The sequence below is a fragment of the Antennarius striatus genome, chromosome 17 (genome assembly GCF_040054535.1).
Source record: "Antennarius striatus isolate MH-2024 chromosome 17, ASM4005453v1, whole genome shotgun sequence".
NCBI lineage: Eukaryota > Metazoa > Chordata > Actinopteri > Lophiiformes > Antennariidae > Antennarius > Antennarius striatus.
Window position 1 is genome coordinate 15,323,543 of NC_090792.1, and position 23,138 is coordinate 15,346,680.

General features: G+C 40.1%; 2 protein-coding genes and 1 long non-coding RNA gene across 3 annotated transcripts; 2 read left to right on the forward strand and 1 right to left on the reverse strand.

Annotated features, from left to right (window-relative positions):
• Positions 1–641: 641 nt before the first annotated feature.
• Positions 642–3,620, forward strand: fhl5 (four and a half LIM domains 5). The gene is made up of 6 exons (XM_068338802.1): positions 642–740; positions 924–1,103; positions 1,271–1,445; positions 2,275–2,444; positions 2,623–2,809; positions 2,926–3,620. Exons 2-6 carry the CDS (start codon positions 942–944, stop codon positions 3,075–3,077), a joined length of 846 nt encoding a protein of 281 aa, XP_068194903.1. The 5' UTR covers positions 642–740; positions 924–941; the 3' UTR covers positions 3,078–3,620.
• Positions 3,621–4,334: 714 nt separating this feature from the next.
• Positions 4,335–15,174, forward strand: si:ch211-266g18.9 (transforming growth factor-beta receptor-associated protein 1). Its single transcript, XM_068339622.1, has 11 exons — positions 4,335–5,138; positions 5,303–5,497; positions 5,672–5,826; positions 7,203–7,285; positions 7,415–7,762; positions 7,959–8,016; positions 8,105–8,248; positions 8,436–8,570; positions 8,661–8,805; positions 8,883–9,304; positions 9,406–15,174. Exons 1-11 carry the CDS (start codon positions 4,436–4,438, stop codon positions 9,547–9,549), a joined length of 2,532 nt encoding a protein of 843 aa, XP_068195723.1. The 5' UTR covers positions 4,335–4,435; the 3' UTR covers positions 9,550–15,174.
• A 5,568-nt stretch (positions 15,175–20,742) lies between these two features.
• Positions 20,743–22,972, reverse strand: LOC137610483 (uncharacterized). The gene is made up of 2 exons (XR_011038505.1): positions 22,872–22,972; positions 20,743–21,150 (listed from the first exon to the last, which is right to left on the reverse strand). It is a non-coding gene; the product is annotated as an uncharacterized lncRNA (long non-coding RNA).
• Between the last annotated feature and the right edge of the window lie 166 nt (positions 22,973–23,138).

Here is a 23,138-nt window from a genome sequence, read left to right on the forward strand (position 1 = left end):
CCATTTTCTCAAGAGCAATATTCTACGAATGTGCTTTTAATGAGGTTGCTATCAGCTAGAGGGTCGCCATCAAACTGTCATTCAGCTTCTCCTCCTCTACTTTGCCATGGAACCCCCACAGGCACGCAGCTTCCCCGTTCTGATCTGCTTCCAAGGTACTCTCAATATCCGCTGACAGCATCCTGGCATTGTTCAATACCTGGCAACCACAAAGCTGCAGGCGCCTACTTCTCAAAATCTGCTTGTGTGTTCCAAGCATGGTCAAACGTTTTTTTCAGACCCATCCAAGTAAACTATTTCTGCTATTAACATACATCAAAACTGATAACAGTATCTAAAAGAAGAAGAAAAAAGATTTCTCATCTCATTTTACATCTATGTAAAAATTTGTGCTTGTGCATAAATGGCATTTTTTTCCAACAACCAACATAAACCTGCAGTTTGTCACTGAATTAATGTATTTCTGGAAGAAAATGACAATGATTAATCCAAGTTAAAGTTTGTGCCACCTCTGCAATATTAGCTCCCTTAAATGGTGCACAGTGATGTCGTGGCGTATGTTCATTCTCCTCAGAGATTTCCACTAACGAGAGGGATACAGTATTTATAGAAAGCCCCCTCCCAGTAGACACCCCTAATCCTTCCTCACCCCTTTTTTATCCCTGCTCCATCTCTGTGTCAGGACTTCTTGCTCTCTGTAGCCCCAAGCATCAGTCTCATCTGTCTCCACATCAACTGAGGTATTGACTTATCTAATTCAATATTACTTCTTTAATCAGATTTGTTTGACAGAAGGGTGAATATTATTTTGTCTCTTTGCGTGTTTGATGGGCAGAGCAGAATGGCTTTGAAAGATCATTTTCCATCTTTGTCAATCTTCCTTATTGTCCAAACTTCCTCCTCACTCTTTCTTTGACCTGCAGCTGAGAAAATAAACAACCATGTCGTCAAACGAGCGTTTCGACTGCCATTACTGCAAAGACTCTCTGCTGGGAAAGAAGTATATTATGAAAGAGGATACTCAATACTGCACGAAGTGCTACGAGAACCTCTTTGCTAACTGCTGTGAGGGATGCTCTCTACCGATTGGCTGCAACTGCAAGGTAAGATAATATCAGTGTTGCTAGAAAGTATAGAGTAAGAATTTATTCTGTGTTTATTTAATTTCTGATCCAAATGTAGAAACAGTGAAAAACAAATGCTCATTTTCTTTCACATATTGTTATGTGTTTCTATACTTGTGCATTCTAAATGAGTATATTTTGTGTAGGACTTGTCCTACAAGGATCGCCACTGGCATGACCAGTGTTTTAAATGTGCAAAATGCAGCCGCTCTCTGGTGGAAAAAGCGTTTGCTGCCAAAGATGATATGTTGCTCTGCACAGAGTGCTATGCCAATGAGTATTCCTCAAAGTGCACAACCTGCCAGAAAACCATCATGCCAGGTATATGGGAATGATGACCATGAATGGGGCTTGTGAATAAATTTTTAAAAATTGGTATAATGATTACAATGAGACATAAAAATAAAACATAAATGGAAATAAATGTTTTAAAAGAAAATTGTCAATTTTTATATGAAGGTTTTTGTGACCATTCTTAAACTGCTATTTCCTAGATCAAAACTAAAAATCTCAAGATGAGCTTTGAATGAAACAGAAGTCCTGAAAGTATTGTGTTTCACACATGCTACTCGAGAAATTGCCGACCTTGGGGGAAAAAAATCACGAAACATGACTGAAATTCTTTACTGAAGAACCTTCACTGGTCCCACAATGAGATGATTCTTATTTATATTTTTGCCATTACTAAATTGCTTAAGTGAAGAAATAGGGCAGTTTTGGAAAACAGGCCCGTGTTTATTTGACTTTCTGCAAAATAAAGTGAATTGGAAGCACAAGATCTTAGCCTGTTGGAAACAGAAGTATAGTACTAGCTTAACTTCGTTCAAAATTGAAATCCACCTGTGAAATTTGTCTTAATCTGAAGAAAAACAAAAGATATAGCAGGTCGCGAACCCGCTACAGTGGATAAAGTAATCCATATTATTAATCTGATCGATCTAAAGGTAATGATAATAATAGTGATGAGTTTGATGAAAGAAAAATAATTTTAAAAGAATGAAAGATGATGTGTTTTGTCGAAGCCCTCCCGAGATTATTTAGATTTCATCCTCCTCCCCCGACTGATTAAGCAAGACTATTTTGGTCTGTCATGTATTTCTGTTATAGACATACCATATGCTGACTAAGCTGCTCTCATTCACTGTGCCAGGTTCCCGCAAAATGGAATACAAGGGGAACAGCTGGCATGAGACCTGCTTCCTGTGCCACCGCTGTCAACAGCCAATGGGAACGAAGTCCTTCATCCCAAAAGACGCCGGTTACTTTTGTGTTGCCTGCTTCGAGAAGCAGTTTGCTTACCAGTGCTGTGCTTGCAAGAGGGTAGGATTACAGTAGGGTGTTTTATATGTATTGACTGCTGCAGTACAGTAAATCCCCCTTGCTCTACTACTTATATTTTATTAGTAAGTTACTGCATAGTAAAATGATGCGCAGCAATATAAATGTCATCACTTGTTTTCCTTCACTCTTGCCTTGTCTGGGTTTGTGTTACATTTAGGCCATTACAACAGGTGGAGTGACCTACCAGGATAAACCCTGGCACCGTGAGTGTTTCCTGTGCATCGGCTGCAGAAAGCAATTGTCAGGTCAGCGCTTCACCTCCAAGGAAAACTACCCCTACTGCCTTGAATGCTTCAGCAACCTGTATGCAAAGAAGTGTGTTGGCTGCACCAAGGCCATCACCAGTGAGTCCAAAGCTGTTATCATATCTTCATGCATTAATGCAGAACTGTTGCTCATTCGAACAAGGTAAAAATGCCCTTGTTGCAAGTCCACTAATATGGTAATTTGAAATGTGCAGGTCTGGCAGGAGCAAAGTACATCTCCTTTGAGGAGCGCCAGTGGCACAGTGAGTGTTTCACCTGCATGCAGTGCTCCGTGTCTCTGGTGGGACGTGGCTTCCTCACCCAGCGGGACAACATCTTGTGCACCGACTGCGGCAGGGAGAAGTAACATTTCAATAAATGGACAACAGTTACAACAAAGAGTTAATTTTCTGATACAGATATTGTGTATCGATAAATGAAGTGAAGATGCGACTCCACATATTGCGCATCCATAAATATTATTCTTTAGCATGTCTTGTCAACTCTACTGTTCATTTTGGTGCTTGAATGAAGATTAGTCCACTGGTATTTCTTACATAAATGCATGAAAATATGTCAGGAATCAGTCTTTCAACGTTCAATTATCACTTCAAAAATCATGATTTTATGTTTGTCAAAAAAAAAAAGTTAAGTTAGTGTTATGAAGAGAAAATATACTAGTGATTATACAGCTTAGTAATGAAAATAGCTGCTGAAATGACAATCTTGGTTATATACATGTAGAATAGTAGTAAAAGGGGAACGGAGGCTAAACTTCACTTACAACTTTATAGATATATTTAAAACATAAATGTCCATAAGACAGCTGTGTGAGTTAACGCAAATATATTTGATCACATTACAAAACAAAGTGTCATAAATGGAATAAAGTGTGTAAAATATCAAACAAGACTGCGTGTTGTTTTTGGGAAACTTGCATAAATATAACTGAACATGTAAAAATGACAACACTGGCTGTGCTAAGATTTATACACATATAAATATACAGTAAATATATTTGCACTCAGGAAAGAAAAGAGAAAGTATACATCAAGCCTCACTCATTTGAACTGCTTTTTTATGGATTTTCTTTTTTGTGTAAACACCATTATAGGTCTAATGTTGGTCATAGGAATATATCTAATTTTATCCCAACAAAGCCTCCATATCCCGGCACGACAAGAAGAGATTAGGTAGAAGGTTTGAATCCAGATCTTTTCATGACCATGTTTTTTCTCATTTAGACACGATTACAGTCACTGCTGTAATACAATCCTCAGAAGGTGAATGTTCCTGTTGCCTTTTGACCTCATTACACCCAGCCCATTTCCATTGTAAACAAACTAATTGTAAATGACTTGAAGAGTATCAGCTTCCACTTTTATCCATGTCCAAGCCAAGAACAGAAGTAACCACGACTTTTGGTACCCGTCTTCTTCCCTTTTTGTTTCGATACTTTTAAAATTCAGTTTATTGGTGACGGCTGCTGGATGAGTTGTGCAAGTTTTCCTGCAAGGCAGTCTGAGCAGAGTAAAATGCTGACATAGACTTCCTGTCAGGCTGCAGTCACATGGAGAGGGGAGGTGAAACGACTTCACACTTCATAAACTGAGGAGGAATTAGAGAGAAAAGGAGAAGATCAGAGGTAGGGACGTCTTTTCCTACATATTTATTAGATCCTTTTTTTAGGCAGATACTAACATACCTTAAAAACAACAGGTTTACATGTTTGCAATGGATTTTAAAGCATTTACGTTAACACATATATATGCAAAGCAAGGAACCACAAAAGAAATGAGCAAATCCAGTATCCAGTGCATTGAATGCTTTGATCGAAATGTGTATATAGGAACCAAAGATGCGACCGTCCAGCAACTCATTTTTCCCAGTATCACAAATAGTGACTTAGATCTGGAGCAGAGCAAAGCCAGAGAAGGTAGGGCAAGAAAACTAGGGTCAAGCATCCAAGTATCCAAACTGAAGGTGGTCCCACTTTTCAACCATCTGCTGGTGCTGTGGGATCGAAGCCTGTGTGCCCTCAACATGTTCTCCCTGGAACCTGTTCCAGCTCTGAAGAAGATCCAACATATATCTCTCTTTGAGGTTTGCAACTCCTCACCAGTCGCCCAGACAGATGAGCATGGTGTGCAGATGGTGACTTCCTCCAGCCGCAGAAAGGTTATCCAGATCCACGTGGTGAAAGTGGACCAGTGGTTGGTTCTAAGGGAAGTTCCTCTCCTCCTGGACCCTGTGGCCTTTGCCGTAGATGGTGACATTTTGTGTGTGGCTACCAATAACAAGTATCTCCTCTGTGATGCTAAGACTGGAAACACTGAGGAGCTTTTTCCTCACAATCAAAGCAGGCAGCAAGTGATAACTACCTCAGTGGGACAAGGGGAATTCCTCCTGAATGGGCCTGGCTCTTTAGGTATGAGCTATAAAATTCCATATGGGACGTGTTGAGCTGCATGCTTACTTTCCAAAGCAGCTGTATAGTTAATTTCTCATCTCAGATTAGTCCCACATTTATCCGTCTAGCCAGAGGAAGTTTATTTATTGTCAAGAATCAATTGCTTCATCCTCATCCCTCAGGCATGTTTGTGATGAAGACGGGCGTATGCCAGCGGCCTCCTCTGCAGTGGCCCCAAGAGGTACTGGCAGCAGGCATATGTTTCCCTTACATCTTAACTCTGCAGTCCCAATTGCTGTCTGTCTACAGCATGGTCGACCAGCAACACAAACAGACTGTGAGTCTCAGCGGCGCAAAGGGTCTTCTTTCTATGCCAGGTAAACCAGGCAACATCAAATCATCTCATACTGGCAGATGTCTGACCGTCAAGCTGTCAGATAGTGGTTTTATTTAGAAGGAAGTGTCTGTGTCTGATTCAGTTTGGATTGATTTCATTATTTTTGCTCTTATAAACCACACACTGAAATCTCCCAAAACAAATCTCCCTTCAGATGGCGTGCTAGTGTTCACAGAGAGAGACATTTTCAGCCTGCATCTAGTGCCATTCCAAGAGCAGATCCAAGCACTTGTACAGCATGAGAGGGTCGAGGAGGCCTTATTGCTGCTGGAAGGAGTTCAAGGCCAACGCCCACTGGACTCACACCAGGTGAAACGTACATAAAAGTTTTAGCATACAGGAGAATACAAACATTTCTCTCCTTCAAAGTCTAGAGTTCTATTCTTCTCGAGGGTTACTACTTTTCCTGGGTAGCTGAGTGACTCAGACGTGGTAGTTCTCCTTTCTCTTTTCCTCCTTTAACATCATTTTGCACAAAAACGAAATTATGTAATCTGTTTTCAAAGGCAAAATGCAGCCTCTTTGTATTTGATAAAAATTCAGCTATAACTGGTTTTTACTTTTTTCTACTAAATGGGGTTATCCTTGTCCAGCCCTTCATACTCACGAATACGTTTGACTAGGTCTCTACACATCTCATCAATAACATCTGAACTGAATTCAAATGAATTTCGCATATGCTTTTTAGTGTCTGTAAATGTGTGCATCTCATAATCCCTTTCTTCAAGTTGCTTGTTTTTAAACTTGCAGGCACAACTGAACACAGGCAATTTTTTATTCCATCATTATCATCCCTGTCATTGTCCACAAACTTTCAAGTTAACTGTTTTGCAGTATAAAGTCATTAACGAAAAGAAAACTGACTTGAAAATAATTAGAATGAGTAAACAGTTTCTCTGGCTATTGGAAAAAAAAGTGCTGATGCAGATAGATTATAACTTTTTTCTTCATCGAACAATAGCAGAGCGACATTTAAGAAAAATCACCTCAGTTCATATGTGCCTAAAAATGCAAATATAGTATATGCAAACTGAAGGTTAATTATGAGAGGAGCAAATGTCAGGTCCCACAGAAATAATATACTGTAAGTCAGTTGCTTCTTGACAAGATTTGAACTGATATCTATGAAGAGGACATCGTTACCCCAGAAAGTAGATAGTGAGAATAAAACTACAGTTTAAAAAATCATTTTGTCTAGTATTATGATTCTTGTATTATATAAGCTCAGTTATAATACCAGGTTCATATGAGTATTCTTTCCTACACACCTAAAAGGTGTAGATAAATGGCTGGATGAGACTGAACTGTAGTGTTAGACTTTAATATTCCATTGCTGTAATACACAGTGGACCAGGCTGTTGAGGTGTAGACTGTCTACATTGTTGTGAGCTGCTATAAGGGGGGGTATTCCAGTTGGATGAACACGACCGAGAGCAGCAGATGGTGTTGGGGATTTAGTGTAATCTGTGCCATATCTCAGGTTTCAGGTTAGAGGTGAGTGTGTCACAATTATATGCCGATGAGTCACGAGTCATCCCTTTGTGGTGTTTTAATAGCTTACTGCAGTCATACTGATGATTACTGTCTTCAGCATGAATGATTTCACTGACAAACCAATCTTGAATTCATGGAATATGAGCCTGATTTTATCAGAGCTGTTTTCTTTTTTATGTTTTGACTGGCAGGAGCTGCAGAAAACTATCACCAGACAAGCTGGATTTGTTCATTTTTACCAGCAGGGTTTCTCCAAGGCAAAAGATCTATTCATGTGAGAGTAAAACCCGTTACGAACATCCTAATAATTCACAGAAAACTGTGTTACTTTGTGAATTTTGTGAAAAGTGGTTAATTCCTGCAGAGTCTTACTGAAATCAATACTTATTGACAACTTCAACAGCAAATGTGAGCTGGACCCCAGAGAAGTCATCAGTCTCTACCCTGACATACGGTCGTGTCTCAGCGAAGACTTTCAATCCCAGCAGGATCAAATGAACAAGACCAGGGCCCTCCAGGAGCACTGGGAAGAGGACAGGAACACATTTCATCATTATCTTGGGTTTCTGGGAGATTTTCTCACAGAAGTCAGGGGAACTCAGCCAGGCCTGAAGTGCATTAAAGAGGTGGACTGCGCCCTCGTCAGGTTGTATGTGGAACTGGAAGATACTAAAAATCTGCAGCAGCTCCTGGCCATACCCAACATGTGTGACCTGGATCATTGCGCTCCTTTTTTGGAGGAAAACAAACGGTGAAAAGAGTGATTATTGTGAATGATAATTTGAAACTTAATTATTTAGAATGACATTTGCTTAGAGAACAGTCCCTTTTTGTTGTTGAACGACAAATCAGTCTTGAAGAAGGATGAAATTCAATGTTGACAATTGTAATCTTTTAATAATATTAAAGTATTTATGTAATACCATTTTTAATCATGGTATTTTCAGATATTATGCATTAGGTTGCCTCTTTCAAAGCCAAGGATGCCACATTGATGCAATACAGGTAAAACAAAAATGCCACAATTTCATGCCATCTATAAAATAAGTGACACAACAAAAGAAGTGTTTTTAATATGGTTATGCTCTTCCAGACTTGGGTGAAAATTGCTGATGGCATCCATGAAGATCCATCTTGTTCAGATATATATGGACACATAGTGTGGAATCTTAGTCAACTACAAGACAGAGATGCTGTGTGGAAATTTGCAGATTGGACTCTGCAAAGAGATCAGGAGGTGCTTTTTCAGTTTCCATTTTCTCAACAGGGGGCAGAATTTGAATAACTGTGATACACAGTGACACACAGCAAACATCACCCTGTTTAAATTAAATTTCTAGACTTATAAAGAAGTTCAATTATTTATATTTCTTTATGATCTGCATTTAATGATCACTAACAATACATTGCCTTTATTTGAAAAGACTGGAGTACAGATTTTCAGCAGGCACCCCCAACCTGATCAAAATGAAATACAAGAAGTTCTTACTCTCCTAGAGAAGTACCCACTGGCATTGCTTCTATATCTTGAGTTCTTAATCTATGAATTGAAAAGTGAGGTGGGTAAACCATCCTCTACATATTCTGACAGCCCAATCCTTTCTTATATACAATGAAACATGTAATCTTGATGTATAATCTGCCCCCAGGAGGAGGGACACCACAGCCGTCTGGCGCTGTCATATGTTACTCAGGCATTGCAAGAGGAAAAGGAAGCAGATTTAAGGAAAGCCAGATGGAAGTTGCAGCAGCTGCTATGGGAATCAAAATTCTATGATATCTCCACCGTGTATAGTGGGTTTGTTCCTTGTTGGAAAAGAAATAATTACTGATTTATTACTAAAATATAACGTATTTTTATTCCATTACAGACAGTGTTGAGGCAACAGACCTGCACAGAGAGAAAGCCATTCTTCTAGGGAGGATGGGTGAACACTCTCAGGCACTGCAGGAGCTTGTTATCCATGAGGAAGACCCTCGGGTGGCTGAGGCCTTCTGCTACAGGGCTGCTGAAGGCCAGGGCCCCCAGTTGAAGCAGACCCTGCTTCTCACTCTGGTCCAAATCTACCTCAACTCAGAGAACCTCACCAGTGCTGCTGTGGATCTGCTCAACAACAATCCTCAGGACTTTGCAATCGAGAAGGTCCTCCAGCTCCTGCCTGATTCCTGGTCTGTTCAGTTAGTCTCCCAGTTCTTAACCAGATCCCTCAGAGAGACCTTGCACCAAACGCGGATGGTATCGCTGCAAACAGCTTTGAGCCGAGTGGAGCTGATGCGGCACCAGGTTGTTTGGGTGAGTTACTTTTTTTTTTTTTGCACAAGTAAACGTTGCTTGCATTGTACTATATCTTTCATTTGTTTCTTTTCTGAACTCTGCTTCCTTAACCACTGCAGATGCAGGCCTCAAAAATAAACTTCAGACAGCACGAGGGACAGAAGTGTAAGGTTTGTCAAAGGAAACTCATAGAGCCGCACTTTGCCTGGAGTCTTCACAGTGACCCAGTGCACACAAGCTGCAATGAACCATCATCATCATAGATGGTGCTCGACCAATCTGTTGTCTATTTATGCAAATGCATATGCCCCTTGACAATCACATTCATTTCTAGTGGAAGACATGTCTGCATCCTACCCAATAATTTCTTTCAATTAGTGTCATCTGGGTAAACTCTGCAAAAGGATTCAAGTCATGGGCCTTGGAAAAGACACTCTCCATAATTAGAAAAAAGAAAATAAATTGTGTAAATAGCTGGTTTCAAAATGCAAAAGAGCATACAGTGCACTTTTTCAGGCCGGCGTGTCTGAGCCTTTTCCGAGAGACACTGCTGCAGACAGCAATAGCTATAAAGTGAATTGTGGAGGAAACACCAGGGGCACATATTCACTGATCAGACTGTGGTGTTTTACATGGAAACCACCTGTGGTCGACCTGCTGACCAGAGGGAATGTCACCATCCTCCAACCGGGTATATATGCATCCCCACATCATGGTTTCCACTCTGTATATTTGTCTACATGAAACTGGGGAGAGAAAGTCAACAAGTGAGAGGTTTGCACTGACAATTTGTGCATTAATATACATTCATGACCAGGAAAATCACAATTATAGGTTTAAAAATGAAAAGAAAACAGGTCAAGGAAGTGCAGAGTTTTGAGTCATTTTTGATCCTCATAAGCAAATGCAGACATGTCTGTACATGATCTCTGTATGGAGCATGACATCACCGGCCATTTGGTCCTCATTACCGTTGCTTCATGCGGGAACATGACAGACATGTACTCCAAATAATAACACCAAATCTCCAGTGGGTCCGGTTATAGAGAATGAAAATATCAAATGAACAGAACACAATATATAAACTTAAAGACCTATGATTAAGTTAAATGACGCTCCAGATGAATTTGTCTATTTTTGTTGTAATTCAGTCACTCACGCTAGCCATGCATGTCTATCCAGATTCACTTTGGGACAGGAGTCAGTTTGGGACTGTTTTTCTGACTGGTTGACTAATTGCAATGTAGAGAAATAGTGATTCATGAGCATGTTGTGATGACATTACAAAATCTCAACAGCGCCATTCCTACAGAAAGCCGCTTTTTGCCATGTATTTACTTTGTTTTTGTTGTTGTTTTGTCAGTGGGTTGTTGTTATCATGTTTCTTGGTGTGAATGCCATGAATCCTACAATACATCACTTCGTTTACAGTTTACCTTGAAATGTCTCACTTTGAGTGTCTTTACTTAACTTCTGGCTCATTTAAATAAACAGAATCATAACCTAGAAACCACAAAAAAAAAACAAATTCCTCACGTTTCTCTTTGGTGGTTGCAGGAAAATTGCCACATCTTCTCCTCCATATCGGCTCCTTGTAATTTTGATAATCTGTGATTTAGTTTTAATCTACTGCACAGTCACTGTAAACCCTCCAGGATAAGCTGGTCAGAGTACAGAGGCGCCTTTCAGCAGCGACTTTCTTGATGTTTTGAGATGTGAACGAGGCTCTCAGAGTTAGTGTGGGCTGACAGTGTGGCCTGCTGCTCTGTGACTGGTGGAGATTTGGGCAGTGCCTTTGGACAAGTGATCGCTGGTTCGACCTGATGACAGGATTATGTCCACTAATTTCCCCCCTTTAACAACCTCAGGGGAATAATAATAATGTTGGTTTGAACACCTGCAAACATTTTTATTTTCATCTTTGATGTTGACCATCAACAAAAATTTAAAAATAGGCAGACGCAAATACAAATAACCTTTTTCTGTATCTTTTTAAAAAAATTCTCCTGTTAGTTTTTAAATCACCATTCATTCATTCATTCATTCATGTTCATTTGACCCTGATCTGAAGTTAATTGCAGGAGCAGTCCGGGGTTTTTCTGTAGGGTTTCAGCCAGATAGACCATAACCAATGAAGCTGGAAGCAAACAGGAATAAGAGGAAGATATAGCAGGATACCCAGACATTGGTCTCCCATTATAAATATCTACACCACCACAAACGATTCACGGAGGGAAAACAAGGACATTTTCTTCCTGTTCTTTTCCAAATTTAAGTAAAAACGTTGGTCAGCCCATACCATAGAATCTTATTGTGTACATGTTAATATACGTAGAGTTGTTTTTGCACGTAGGAATTAACCTTTTACATCACAGAAAACAGTGAACCCTCATGTTATGTCAAACAAGTGAAACTGATGAAGTCTGCTAAATAAAATGAATTGAACTCATACAGACCACAGCTGTAAAACATGGCTGATTACAGTGGACTTTCATACGCTCTACATCTGTGTTTTTCGATTTATTTTAAATGAGTTTATGAATAGTTTGTTTACGAGGGGCCTCAAGGGGAATCAGACCTTTTGGGGGTGTAATTACCTGTAAATAGTGTTGCTCTGAAGGACAACATATTAATTTATAGACTGGATATAGAAGGAATATACATATTACATGGCAACATGCAATATTTTTTTATGTAGTGGCATGATTTGTCATTGATGATTTCTGCTTTTCTCATGTGTGCATGATCAGTTTGTGATAACTTTAATGTGTTTTGGTTTTTTTATTGCATTGTACATGTTGAAGAAAAAGTCAAAGATATAGACATGGAAAAAGTTTAGCAAAGAATAAATGAGTGAGCCACATTGAACCTTTACAAAATGATGACAGCATCATTAAAATATTGTAGAAATTTTTACATCAAAAATAATTCAGTGAACTTAATTATTTGCTAAAAATCTTGAAAAATATATTCATTTTAAAAAGGACTGAAGCAAAAAGGACCTCAGGATTATGATGGCTACCTCGCTAATAAAGGCCATGAGAAAATGAAAGCACAATGCCTCACTGTGCATCATGCATCATATTTATAGTCAAAGCCACAAATTACTGTATCATGTCCCTTATGACGCATTTTTCAGCCTTTTAGTGGTTGCACAGAGACAAGAACAATCTTAATTTGCAACCCTTTTGGTAGCAATAATAGTAAGGTAGCAGAAAACCTAAATGATTGAACTTTAATTCCCACTTTCCCCAGCAAAGCTAATTCTATAGATATTTCAGAACAAGCATGGGAATAAATAGATGAAGATGGTGTTTTTGTCTTTTTTTAACTCCTAGGGCTCTCATTTTCATGGCTTGTTACCTTGGGGTTTGGCAGAATGCCACTGGTAGAAATGTGTTAGATGGCCCACAGGAGACTCAGAGGGCAGAGAGAGTGACCACAGACACTCACTCTACCATGTGGCGTGGAGGCACAGGTTGTATGCATCATAATGTATGGCATAGAGTTCAAACCGTGCCCACGAGGATAATATTGTCCACTGCTTTCTTTTTAATGTTCAAATATGTTACTGACTTTTTCAGAGGGTATATTTTAATTTTGTGCAGGGCTGTCAGTTTCACATAGGTATCACGTAAGTGTTGGAAATTGTTCCTTGGGTATCACAAATATACCTGAAAAAAAATCTAATGACTGACCTGACACCATGAGATATCGTGGGAAGCAAGATAGAATAATGAATGGGCTAATAAATCCTTATTTTCATTGTCCTTACCTTAATTAGCCATTTTTGTATAAAAATATATAAAAATAATTAAGCACAACATGTAACTTCCGGCGGCACGGTGGCGCAGTGGTTAGCGCTGCAGCCTCACAACACGGCGGACCCGGGTTCGAGTCCCGCTCTGTGCGGAGTTCGCATGCTCTCCCCGTGTCTGCGTGGGTTCTCTCCGGGTTCTCCGGCTTCCTCCCACCTCCAAAAGCATGCGCTTCAGGTTGATTGGCCGGTCCCAAATTGACCATAGGAGTGAGTGTTTGTGAGAATGCTTGTTTGTTTCTATGTGGCTCCGCGGAACACTGGCGTCGTGCCCGGAGTGTCCCCTGCCTCACGCCCTGAGACTGCCGGGATAGGCACCGGCTCCCCGCGACCTGCATTAGCGGATTAAGCGGGTTGGAAGATGTATGTATGTATGTATGTAACTTCCATGTGATACATACAGAGAAGGCCAGAGGGAGCTGCATTGTGTTTTTGTAGATCTGGAGAAAGCTTATGACAGGGGGCCCAGAGAGGAACTGTGGTATTGTATGAGGAAGTCTGGAGTGGCACAGAAGTATGTTAGAGCAGTGCAGGACATGTATGAGGACTGTAAGACAGTGGTGAGGTGTGCTGTAGGTGTAACAGAGGAGTTCAAGGTGGAGGTGGGACTGCATCAGGGATCAGCTCTGAGCCCCTTCTTGTTCGCTATGGTGATGGACAGGCTGACAGACGAGGTTAGACAGGAATCTCCATGGACTAGGATGTTTGCAGATGACATTGTGATCTGTAGTGAGAGCAGGGAACAGGTGGAGGAGAAGCTAGAGAAGTGGAGGTTTGTCCTGGAAAGAGAGGAATGAAGGTTAGCTGCAGTAAGACAGAGAACATGTGTGTGAATGAGAGGGACCCAAGTGGAAGAGTGAGGTTACAGGGAAAAGAGATCAAGAAGGTGGAGGATTTTAAGTACTTAGGGTCGACAGTCCAGAGCAATGGAGAGTGTGGAAAAGAGGTGAAGAAGCGTGTACAGGCAGGATGGAACGGGTGGAGGAAGGTGTCAGGTGTGATGTGTGATAGAAGAGTTTCAGCTAAAATGAAAGGAAAGGTGAGACCAGCGATGTTGTTTGGCCTAGAGACAGTGTCACTGAAGAAAAGACAGGAGACAGAGCTGGAGGTAGCAGAGATGAAGATGCTGAGGTTCTCTCTGGGAGTGACCAGGAAGGATAGGATCAGGAATGAGTATATCAGAGGGACAGCACATGTTAGAGGTTTTGGAGATAAAGTGAGAGAGGCCAGACTGAGATGGTTTGGACATGTCCAGAGGAGAGATAGTGAATATATTGGGAGAAGGATGCTGAGTTTTGAACTGCCAGGCAGGAGGCCTAGAGGAAGACCAAAGAGGAGGTTTATGGATGTAGTGAAAGAAGACATGAAGGTAGTTGGTGTGAGAGAAGAGGATGCAGAAGACAGGGCTAGATGGAGGAAATTGATTCGCTGTGGCGACCCCTGAAGGGAAAAGCCGAAAGGAAAAGAAGAAAAAGATGTAACTTCCATGTGTTCCTTGGACATGGCTCTTCAGAGCATTGCTTATGTGATTGTGTGTCCATGTCTTTATTCCATTAATGGATCCAATTCATTCTACTGTCCAGTTTTTTCATAGATGATCAAACTGCAAGTCAAGACATTAAAGGTGTGTTCATGTATGTATATGTATATCTAGATGACAAATCTGCACAACAACAGACATCGTTAATGTGCTTCATTTCTTTAGCATACAAGTGCTATCCAACGCCTTGCTGCCCTCCACATGCACCCTCTTGGTAAGCATGAGATGAAGAAACATTTTCCTACAACTGTAAATGAGAAGTGGCCTCAGATATGGCAGATTAAAAATAAAACATTGGTCCAGCTCCTTCCTCATCGTAGTATTTTTAAACAGTAATTTATAAGGGACAGAAAGTTTTGAGAATATTTTCCGATGGTCTTTAGTTTTTACACAGAACCACAGCCTCCAGACTGAAGAAATCCCTAAATAGAAACATTCCTGAGAAACCAGCTGGTATTCGCTTAATGATCTGTGTTCTGTATAATAAACGATTCAGTCTTGTATGAAATGAAGAATGAAAGTTCATTTTTGGTAATCTCTTTGGCTTTCTCGTGTGCTTTCATTATTCTTTTATAATAAATGAATTTCAGGTGGAGAGCTAAATGCTTGGCCTGTTGTTATTTTTTCAATCTTCATGCATATATCTCACTTCCAGATGCAGCACCTTTCATCTCCGGACCATTTGGGTTTCTGGGAACAAAAACACAGACGTGCTGACTAATCAAAACGCTGGGCAGAAACTGCAATCTAAGTGTGTAACTGCTCTGTTGCTCCATGCCCATTCATTCACTTCATTAGCCATATGATTTCATAGCATGCACAATTAATAAGATTCCATCATCTTTGTTGAAGAGTTTATTTAAACATATAAGTGGCTTGAATCCTATTTACAAATCAGCCAAATTTAGAGTTCCACCTTTAAAGATATTAATTCTGTTGCGGGCAGTAATCAGGGAGGGGCTGTTGAGCAGACCAGCAGGTGATGAACGCATGACCACAAAAACGACTTCATGGTTTGTACTCTATGTAACAGACATAATTAAAGCTGTAACAACAGACAGGACGTGTGTTCTGCACCACAGGGTCCCCAATTCTGGGATTTATCTGGAATACGGAGCCTCATGTGGTTTTTGGCTGTGATTACAGAGCATACATGGCTCACGTTAACTTACTGTTACTGTACCCTGGGAAAGTTGAGAACGTGGGGTCGCATATAATTAGACATTTAGCACCAATCCTCACCACAACTGAACACACCCTTCACCACAACACATAGGCCAGGGAGTTAAAAATGTCCCTGTGCCCCCCAATATCAACCACTGGAGTTAAAAACGCCCTCCCTCTGCTATCTAGGACTGAACTTACTGTAACCCACACAATAAAAACCAAAGAGCAGGAGGAAAGCCAACACCAACCCCAAAAAGGCCTTGCTTCAATCTTCCATTTGAAGCCACTGAAGCAGGAAACTCTAGTAATCTATATTTTAGAGCAGAAAAGCACATTCATAAACTAATTATAGTAAACAACGTTCCAATCAGAGCTCAGACAAATTAGAGGTATATCGTGTTTTAGCATAGAATTACAATTCTATTTCTACAGATCGAACATCTCTGGAAGCGTGGTACCAAAAGGTTTTCAAGGCTTTCATTAAGTTTTTCACGAACCCTAACTACTACCGAGGGCAGAAGAATGGACCGATTCTCAGCTGATGTGAAGCAGTACGACAGCTCCGCACGTTGTGGTTTTATGCACAAACACACACCTATACTTGAGGTTATTTCAAGAGCATTTCAGCAATAATTTGCCTCTAAAAATGCAGTTACCAAAAAGTATTGAATGTATTCTGACCACAAGGGTACACAAGAAAAACTAATATCTGTTCTTTGTTTTGTTTCTATTGCAGCGATGATTTTATTCAAATGCTATTTTAAGGTTAATAATAATTTGTGCAGCAGGATTTAATTTGTCCTCACACATGAAACATTCAACCTAAATTTTGATAGAAGATGCTGGCATTGATCTTACCACCCCCTCTCTTCTTGGCAATGCAAATGTCAACTGAAAGGCTTTTGCTCACAGTACAGATTGTCCTCCCACATTGCTGTATGCCCACCTCCACAGGCACAAAGACTGCACTATAGAGAAGTTGTTTTGTAACAGCGGCCCATCTAGGGTCGAGAAAGGGACATCTCACCAAAGTCAGTGAAACTAATGAATAAAAATTCTGTTGCTGCACTCCAAAATGTTTCCAAAAACATATTTTAGAGTATTTTCAAAATGTATGGATAAATGTTGTGGACAGGAGTTTTATCTCCTGTTATGTGTACTTATCGATAAATTGTTGTCAGACATATGTCAGCGCACCGAGTTACGTTTTGACACTAGCTCCATATTTGATGGATTATTTGCTGATGCGTTTGGTTAGATTTCAACATATGTTCAACCCCTGTGGGTCCAGATACAGCAGTAAATCACAGAGCAGTCATCACCGTGGTGACAACACACTGAATCACAGACCCCTAAATAAAACCTTCCATTGTGTAACACCAAAACCAATACCAGGCTTTATTACGTTACTCTGTGTATTCTTAACACATCCTTTAATAAAGCAACAGCACCATGGCAACAGTCACTGTTATACGTGTGAGTAAGCCAAATAAAGTGTTCTCATCAAGTCTATAAAGGAGGGGAAGTATATTTTCTCTCTGATCTCCAATCCTGAGCAGGACGTGCTGAATATTAAGTTATATCAACTAAATGTATTATGTATGATGTATGAATATCTTTATCAATATTCTATGACCTAACATTACTGACGGGTTTATATTATTTCCCATCCTTGCATAGTCTACACCGTTTATTATCGTGGTAGAGATTTTTTTTTTAAAACTACATAGGGATTCAATTCAGACAAGCCTTTATAGAAACAAAATGAATCATTTATTTTAAAAATCCTGTAAACTAGCGGTTCATCTTGGTGAAAACTCTGTTGTTTGAAACAGCTGAAAAATATTTTCCATGTGTTTTAACACGTTTTTCTACCTGTACACTGTATGTTCGCATGATGGTGGCACACACCAGTCTCTTTGTGCTTATTCACAGACAATTATTGACATTTAAAGGTTATTGCTGTATTCATCACACCACAAAAAGCTTAAACTGTCTGAAGGAACTCACCTCAGTTCTCCTGCAGTCTGTGCAGACTGACTTGCACAAACTGAAGCTCATGTTTAAGCTGAGTGCTGGCAGCTGATGCCAAACCGGTGCTGACTGGAGAGACCGGGTACATTTTCGCTCCTGACAACTCCACAGCTTATAATGTCAGGTTTTGGCACATTTCCGACCTTTAATTTGAAGAGGGTGTTTCACAGTCATGAAACCTTGAAGAGATAATAGAGGGTGAAAGTATAGCTTACAGTAGTTGCATGTGTGCAGGCATGGAATATAATTAGTTTAATTTCAATGAAGCAAACCACTTGTCTGTGAGGTGGATGGGATCAAACTGCAATCAACAGAGTGGCTCCACACGAGAGTGAAAGTGAAAGATTTGAATGAGGGGAAACAATGGAACTGATCTTATTTAGGTTTTGAATCTTGAATTTCAAATCTAGATTTGAATGTAAATGACTAAAGAGCAAAATAACAGGAAACAATCATTCGTTTCTATATAAGTAATGTAATACCAAACTACAAACATCTTCCATCTGTGTGATCTCCTGCTCTAAACATAACCTTAAGCGCTGGTTTCAAATACGTTTTAGAATGATGGAACCTGTAAATCTGACATAAGTTCAAAAAAAACTCTCCCATCGTGAATATTAGCCCCCTTGTGCAAAGCAAACCAAATATCAAATGGTGAGTGGTCATCCTAAATGAAGCCGCTATAATCAATATTTTGAGCCATGCTGATTATGATGCTCTTGGATAAACTTGTGAATACTTGAGGAGTCATTCGCCTCAGCTTTGCCTTCAGAATGCAAAGGAACATGAAGGACATGATGACATTATAACTGTCTAATATTATGTTTTTATTACTAAGCAAACTGATTTCCCATGATGAGGAAGGGCTGAGTGTGTGCCATGGAACCTATCATTAAACTTTAGATTGGATGTAGGAAAAAAGGGCGGATCCATTTATCACCTGCACAAATTTCTTTTTAGCATTCTTTACAATTACACATAATTTAACAAACATACTTTAACAGAACCCTGAGGGCAGCAGTCTTGATGGCAATCATGTCTTGTTGGAATTTAGGTTAGGGTTACATTCGTTGAAAAGGAACTCTTCACCTTGATTCTTCATTCTTCAAAAACACAAACCACAAACTATGACTTTCAACTTTCTTGAAAATGAAGGGAGGTGAAAGAAATGACATTTACAAACAGATACCTTTGAATTGAATAAGATGGCTGCTAGAACGATCAATGCCCACTGCCGTTATTCGTCTCATTAAATGTGCTTCACACAGCATCACGGCTGCTTGGTATGACCTGTTGTCATCTTGCAAAACATGTTAGCCCAAATACTCATTCCTCTTTATCGAACCTGCTGCCATTTAGTCCTACAGATTTTTCAAGACAACGCCTGCATCCACCTGCCTTTCTGGCACGAAACATGACTTAACAGCAACTGCAGTTTAATTCAACCGCGAGATGTTACAATCTGACCAGAATGAGACTAGACCAGTGTAAACACTGTTGCAGAAAACTGGACCAGTATTAGTAAAGTGACTCTCTCTTCCTTGACCACACGACCACAAACTTCCACATTTGGAGATTTTGTTTGAAATGCAGGCCTTTAATAGCTGAGAAAAGTACCGACTGGAATCCCTACAAGTCTCACATGTGCAGATGTAGCAGTTCACCTTGTGCCAGACTTGACTGTCCAGCTCCAAAGACGTATACTTACTGGATTAAGCTGCGCCTTAAAAGCAAAGCCCATACCTTTGGAAAAATGGTATTTACAGTAGCTGCATTATCTAGGAAAAAAAAGATTTGGTGCAGGAATTATGGAAGGGATTAACAGAGGCTCTTTGTTGGGAAGAAAGGTCAACCCAAAATAATCATCAGGCTTGTCCTAAAATGATCTTCCAGCAGGCTGTCATTGCCGTTAAACTTACACATGCTGGAGGCAGAGAGGTCTGGGAAGTGGCATTATAATTTATGTTAAGAGGAAAGGAAAGTTTTACATGTGGATCAATCTGGTTAACAGGTCTGCAGCTGTGGTCACTTAAGACAGCTCCAGTGTGCCCAAATTACAGAGTGCAAAGACTGGCACTCGCTTTACATTAAAGACCACTTGGCTCTGTTCTGGATGGAACAGGCAGACAAACCATTGGCTCACTGGAATAAAAACAAATGGACAACTCAGCCTTAACCTCTGAACACAAAACAAAATGCATGTGCATGTAAGTAAATGTTAACACAGAGAATTACAACCAATTACAACAACCTGCTTAAAAAAAAAAAACTTTTAATTTCATTTAAATGTAAGTCTAATAACTCCATTAAATAGTTTCTCAACCATAAGCTTTCTATGTGGAAAAAGTGCTTAAATCACTGCAGAATAATTTCACATTGTCCTGAAGAACTGCTCACACAAAAGTTTATTCATTGTGTTTCATAAAGTTCTGAGAAAACACGACTCAACCAAATTTAGCTTGAGATGTTTGACTTGGGATTTGTTTTGTCTAAACATCAGGGATGGTCTCAGATGAACTGCGGTGAGACGTGTTTAACGCTCTATGGTATCCCTCATGGTAAGTGTTCAAAAGATACACTGAAGGCAAGAAATACCTAGGACACTTTCCATTTCCACCATCTCAGGCCACTTCAGACTCAGGACAAACTCACAACACAAGTGTTTTCGCAACCAGGATCCACCTTTGGCATGTCTCTTCAGAATATTCTGCAAATATGACTTCTGTTGACCAAAACCCCTTAAACAAACATCAAGAAGCCAGCTACCAACATGTAAACCATACGGAATGAATATTTGCTTGTGTGTCCTCATCCAGATTTAGTCTGGGATTTTCTCCTGTCTGTGGATTACCAATAACAAATTCCAAAACATCTGTAGTGAACCACCCGTCTGAGTGATGAGCTTTTTTTTTTTTTTTATTCCAAGATGCAAAGCCGGATGAAGCACTTTTGTTGTTTTTATCGTAACTCAGACTGAAAATGTTACATAAAATCCAGAAATCTTTTGGTGCAACACAGTTCAAACAACTGACACAACTGACTGGAGGGATGAAGACAGGGGTGACAGGAGGTTTTAACAAATATTTGTTTGTATGTATGGCATGTTTCATCAGCTTTGGGACATGCTGCTGGAGTTCCACAGTTTTCAGAAATGAAGCTTCTTGGATGAGAGTTGAAATATTTTCTAATTCTGACTTAACCTTTGAGGACTGCCATGATACCCCGTGCTGCATTGGTGACATGTCCAGGGTGTACCCCACCTCTCATCCGCATCCAGCCTGAACAGTCTCCATCAACACTAGTGACCTGCAAGACAAAAAAGGAGCTCAGGATGAGACGATGACGGTCTTCTCGTCTTCAAGATACATTCATCCATTTTTGCACTGGTGGTAATGAACAATTTTCCAACAAGGGTACATAACAAGAATACTGCTGGAATTGAAACATGGCCATAAACAATGCAGGTTTCAAATAGTTGGGGGTTTTTTTTAAGTATTTGTCAGACCACACAGAGCCATTGTCAGAAAAAATGCCTGAGACTTTAACCTGAACGATGTTATGGACTTGTTCTATATTATACCCCAGCTGACCTGCTGTGGTCATGTCTCTACAAAGACTATGAGCAAAGACACGTGAAATGTGTGGGCACTAACTAACAGTTTAGGTCCTGCGTTGGCTCCTTCATTTATTTTCAGATGACTGGACACGAACCGAAAACACATGTCCTGTCTCTCCACAAAGCCATTATGTCGCAGATCTGTCTCAGAAAGTGAGGTGACATTAAAATGCATAAACATTGTTTTTCAGGCATTTCAGTCATTTGCCTCACACATTCCAAACACAGTTTGTGCTTAAGTCAAATGTAATCACACAGCGAGGTCAAAAATAAATCCACCTCTGCTCTGATGCCGTGTGCTCTGCAATGAACTGGGCGTTTTCACCCTCCTGTCTTTCACGTTACTTGTGAAATGGCTGACTCTGCCTGATACAGACAGCGAAGTCTAAAATTTTCACAGGCTTAATGTCACTGATTAGTCATTATCTTTAAATATAGAAATGTACCACCTTCACTTAAATGCTGAAAATCTCCTTAAGGTAGTTTTATTTAACCTCGATACGTTTGAAAGATGCTATAACAAGCAGATACTCCCAGTCAATGAGAAGACTTTGTCTATTTGAAGAAGAGGCCATTCAAAGTATCGTAGAACTTTATGAAGTCAAAAAGAACCAAGCCTTGCTGGAGTGCAGAATATAAAGAAAACAAAATCTTCATATGTTGTTCTGACCTTCTTACCTTTTCAGAAAATCGGGAGCGTAAATGTGAGCGGTTTTTCAGCATCACGTAAACTGTCTGGCTTCTAGTTCAGTAAATTTCTTCGCTGCTGCGACTCTTAAACTCTGATTTCCTCAAATGAACAGAAATGAACTTTGGAAACAATCAAATCTCACAGTCGAGATTAAGCAGCACATGGTCGACTGGCAGAAGGCAGAAGTTTGTACGAAAAAAAAGCCACATTTGGCAGTCTGGTGATAGCATCTCAGGAGGTGCGTGAGTGTAAATTTCCAAGCATTTTTAACTTAATTACAGAGTAAATTTCATGTGTTTTCACAATTAAACACGTTCACAGTGTCTGGCTGTTGAACCTCAGGCCCGTTTGCATGCTTCACATTCATGAACTGAGATGAATTCGCACATGGATGTTCTTCAGGGGCGTCACACGGTTGCTGTATCATCCGTGTCCCCCGTTTTCCTGCCATTCTGGGATTTCAAGCTGGTGACCTCTAAAACATCTCAAAGGCTGCCATCACCACCACCATTTTTCAGTTACTTTTACACTTCCGGCTCCGTTTACGTCCATGTTTGTTTTCAGGACCCTGTAATTTCCCCACCAATCACTCACAAGGGCCCCCGTCAAGTCTGCCATTCATAAAGTTTAAAGTAGCTCTTAGTGGTCCGTGGAGTTTATTGAAACATTAAATTTGTATCCCAGCCATGATGGTATATCTTTAGCCATTGCTTAACTCACATGCTCGGTCGGGTCCCCTTATATCAACTGCCAATTATGTTCTCTTCTTGGGTGTAGGTTGAGCCTCCGTCAGCATGGCAGAGAAACCAGAAACATCAATTCTTGTCCAATGGAGAGAACAAAAGCAGACAAAATGTGAAAACCTTTCTTTCAAACACCGTTATCATTATGGAGTAAAATCACAAACATGACTAACATTGCCAGGAACAAGATCCAGCCTGAGATTTCGGCGAAATCTATGGGCTGTTGTAAGCTATGGTTGTAGTC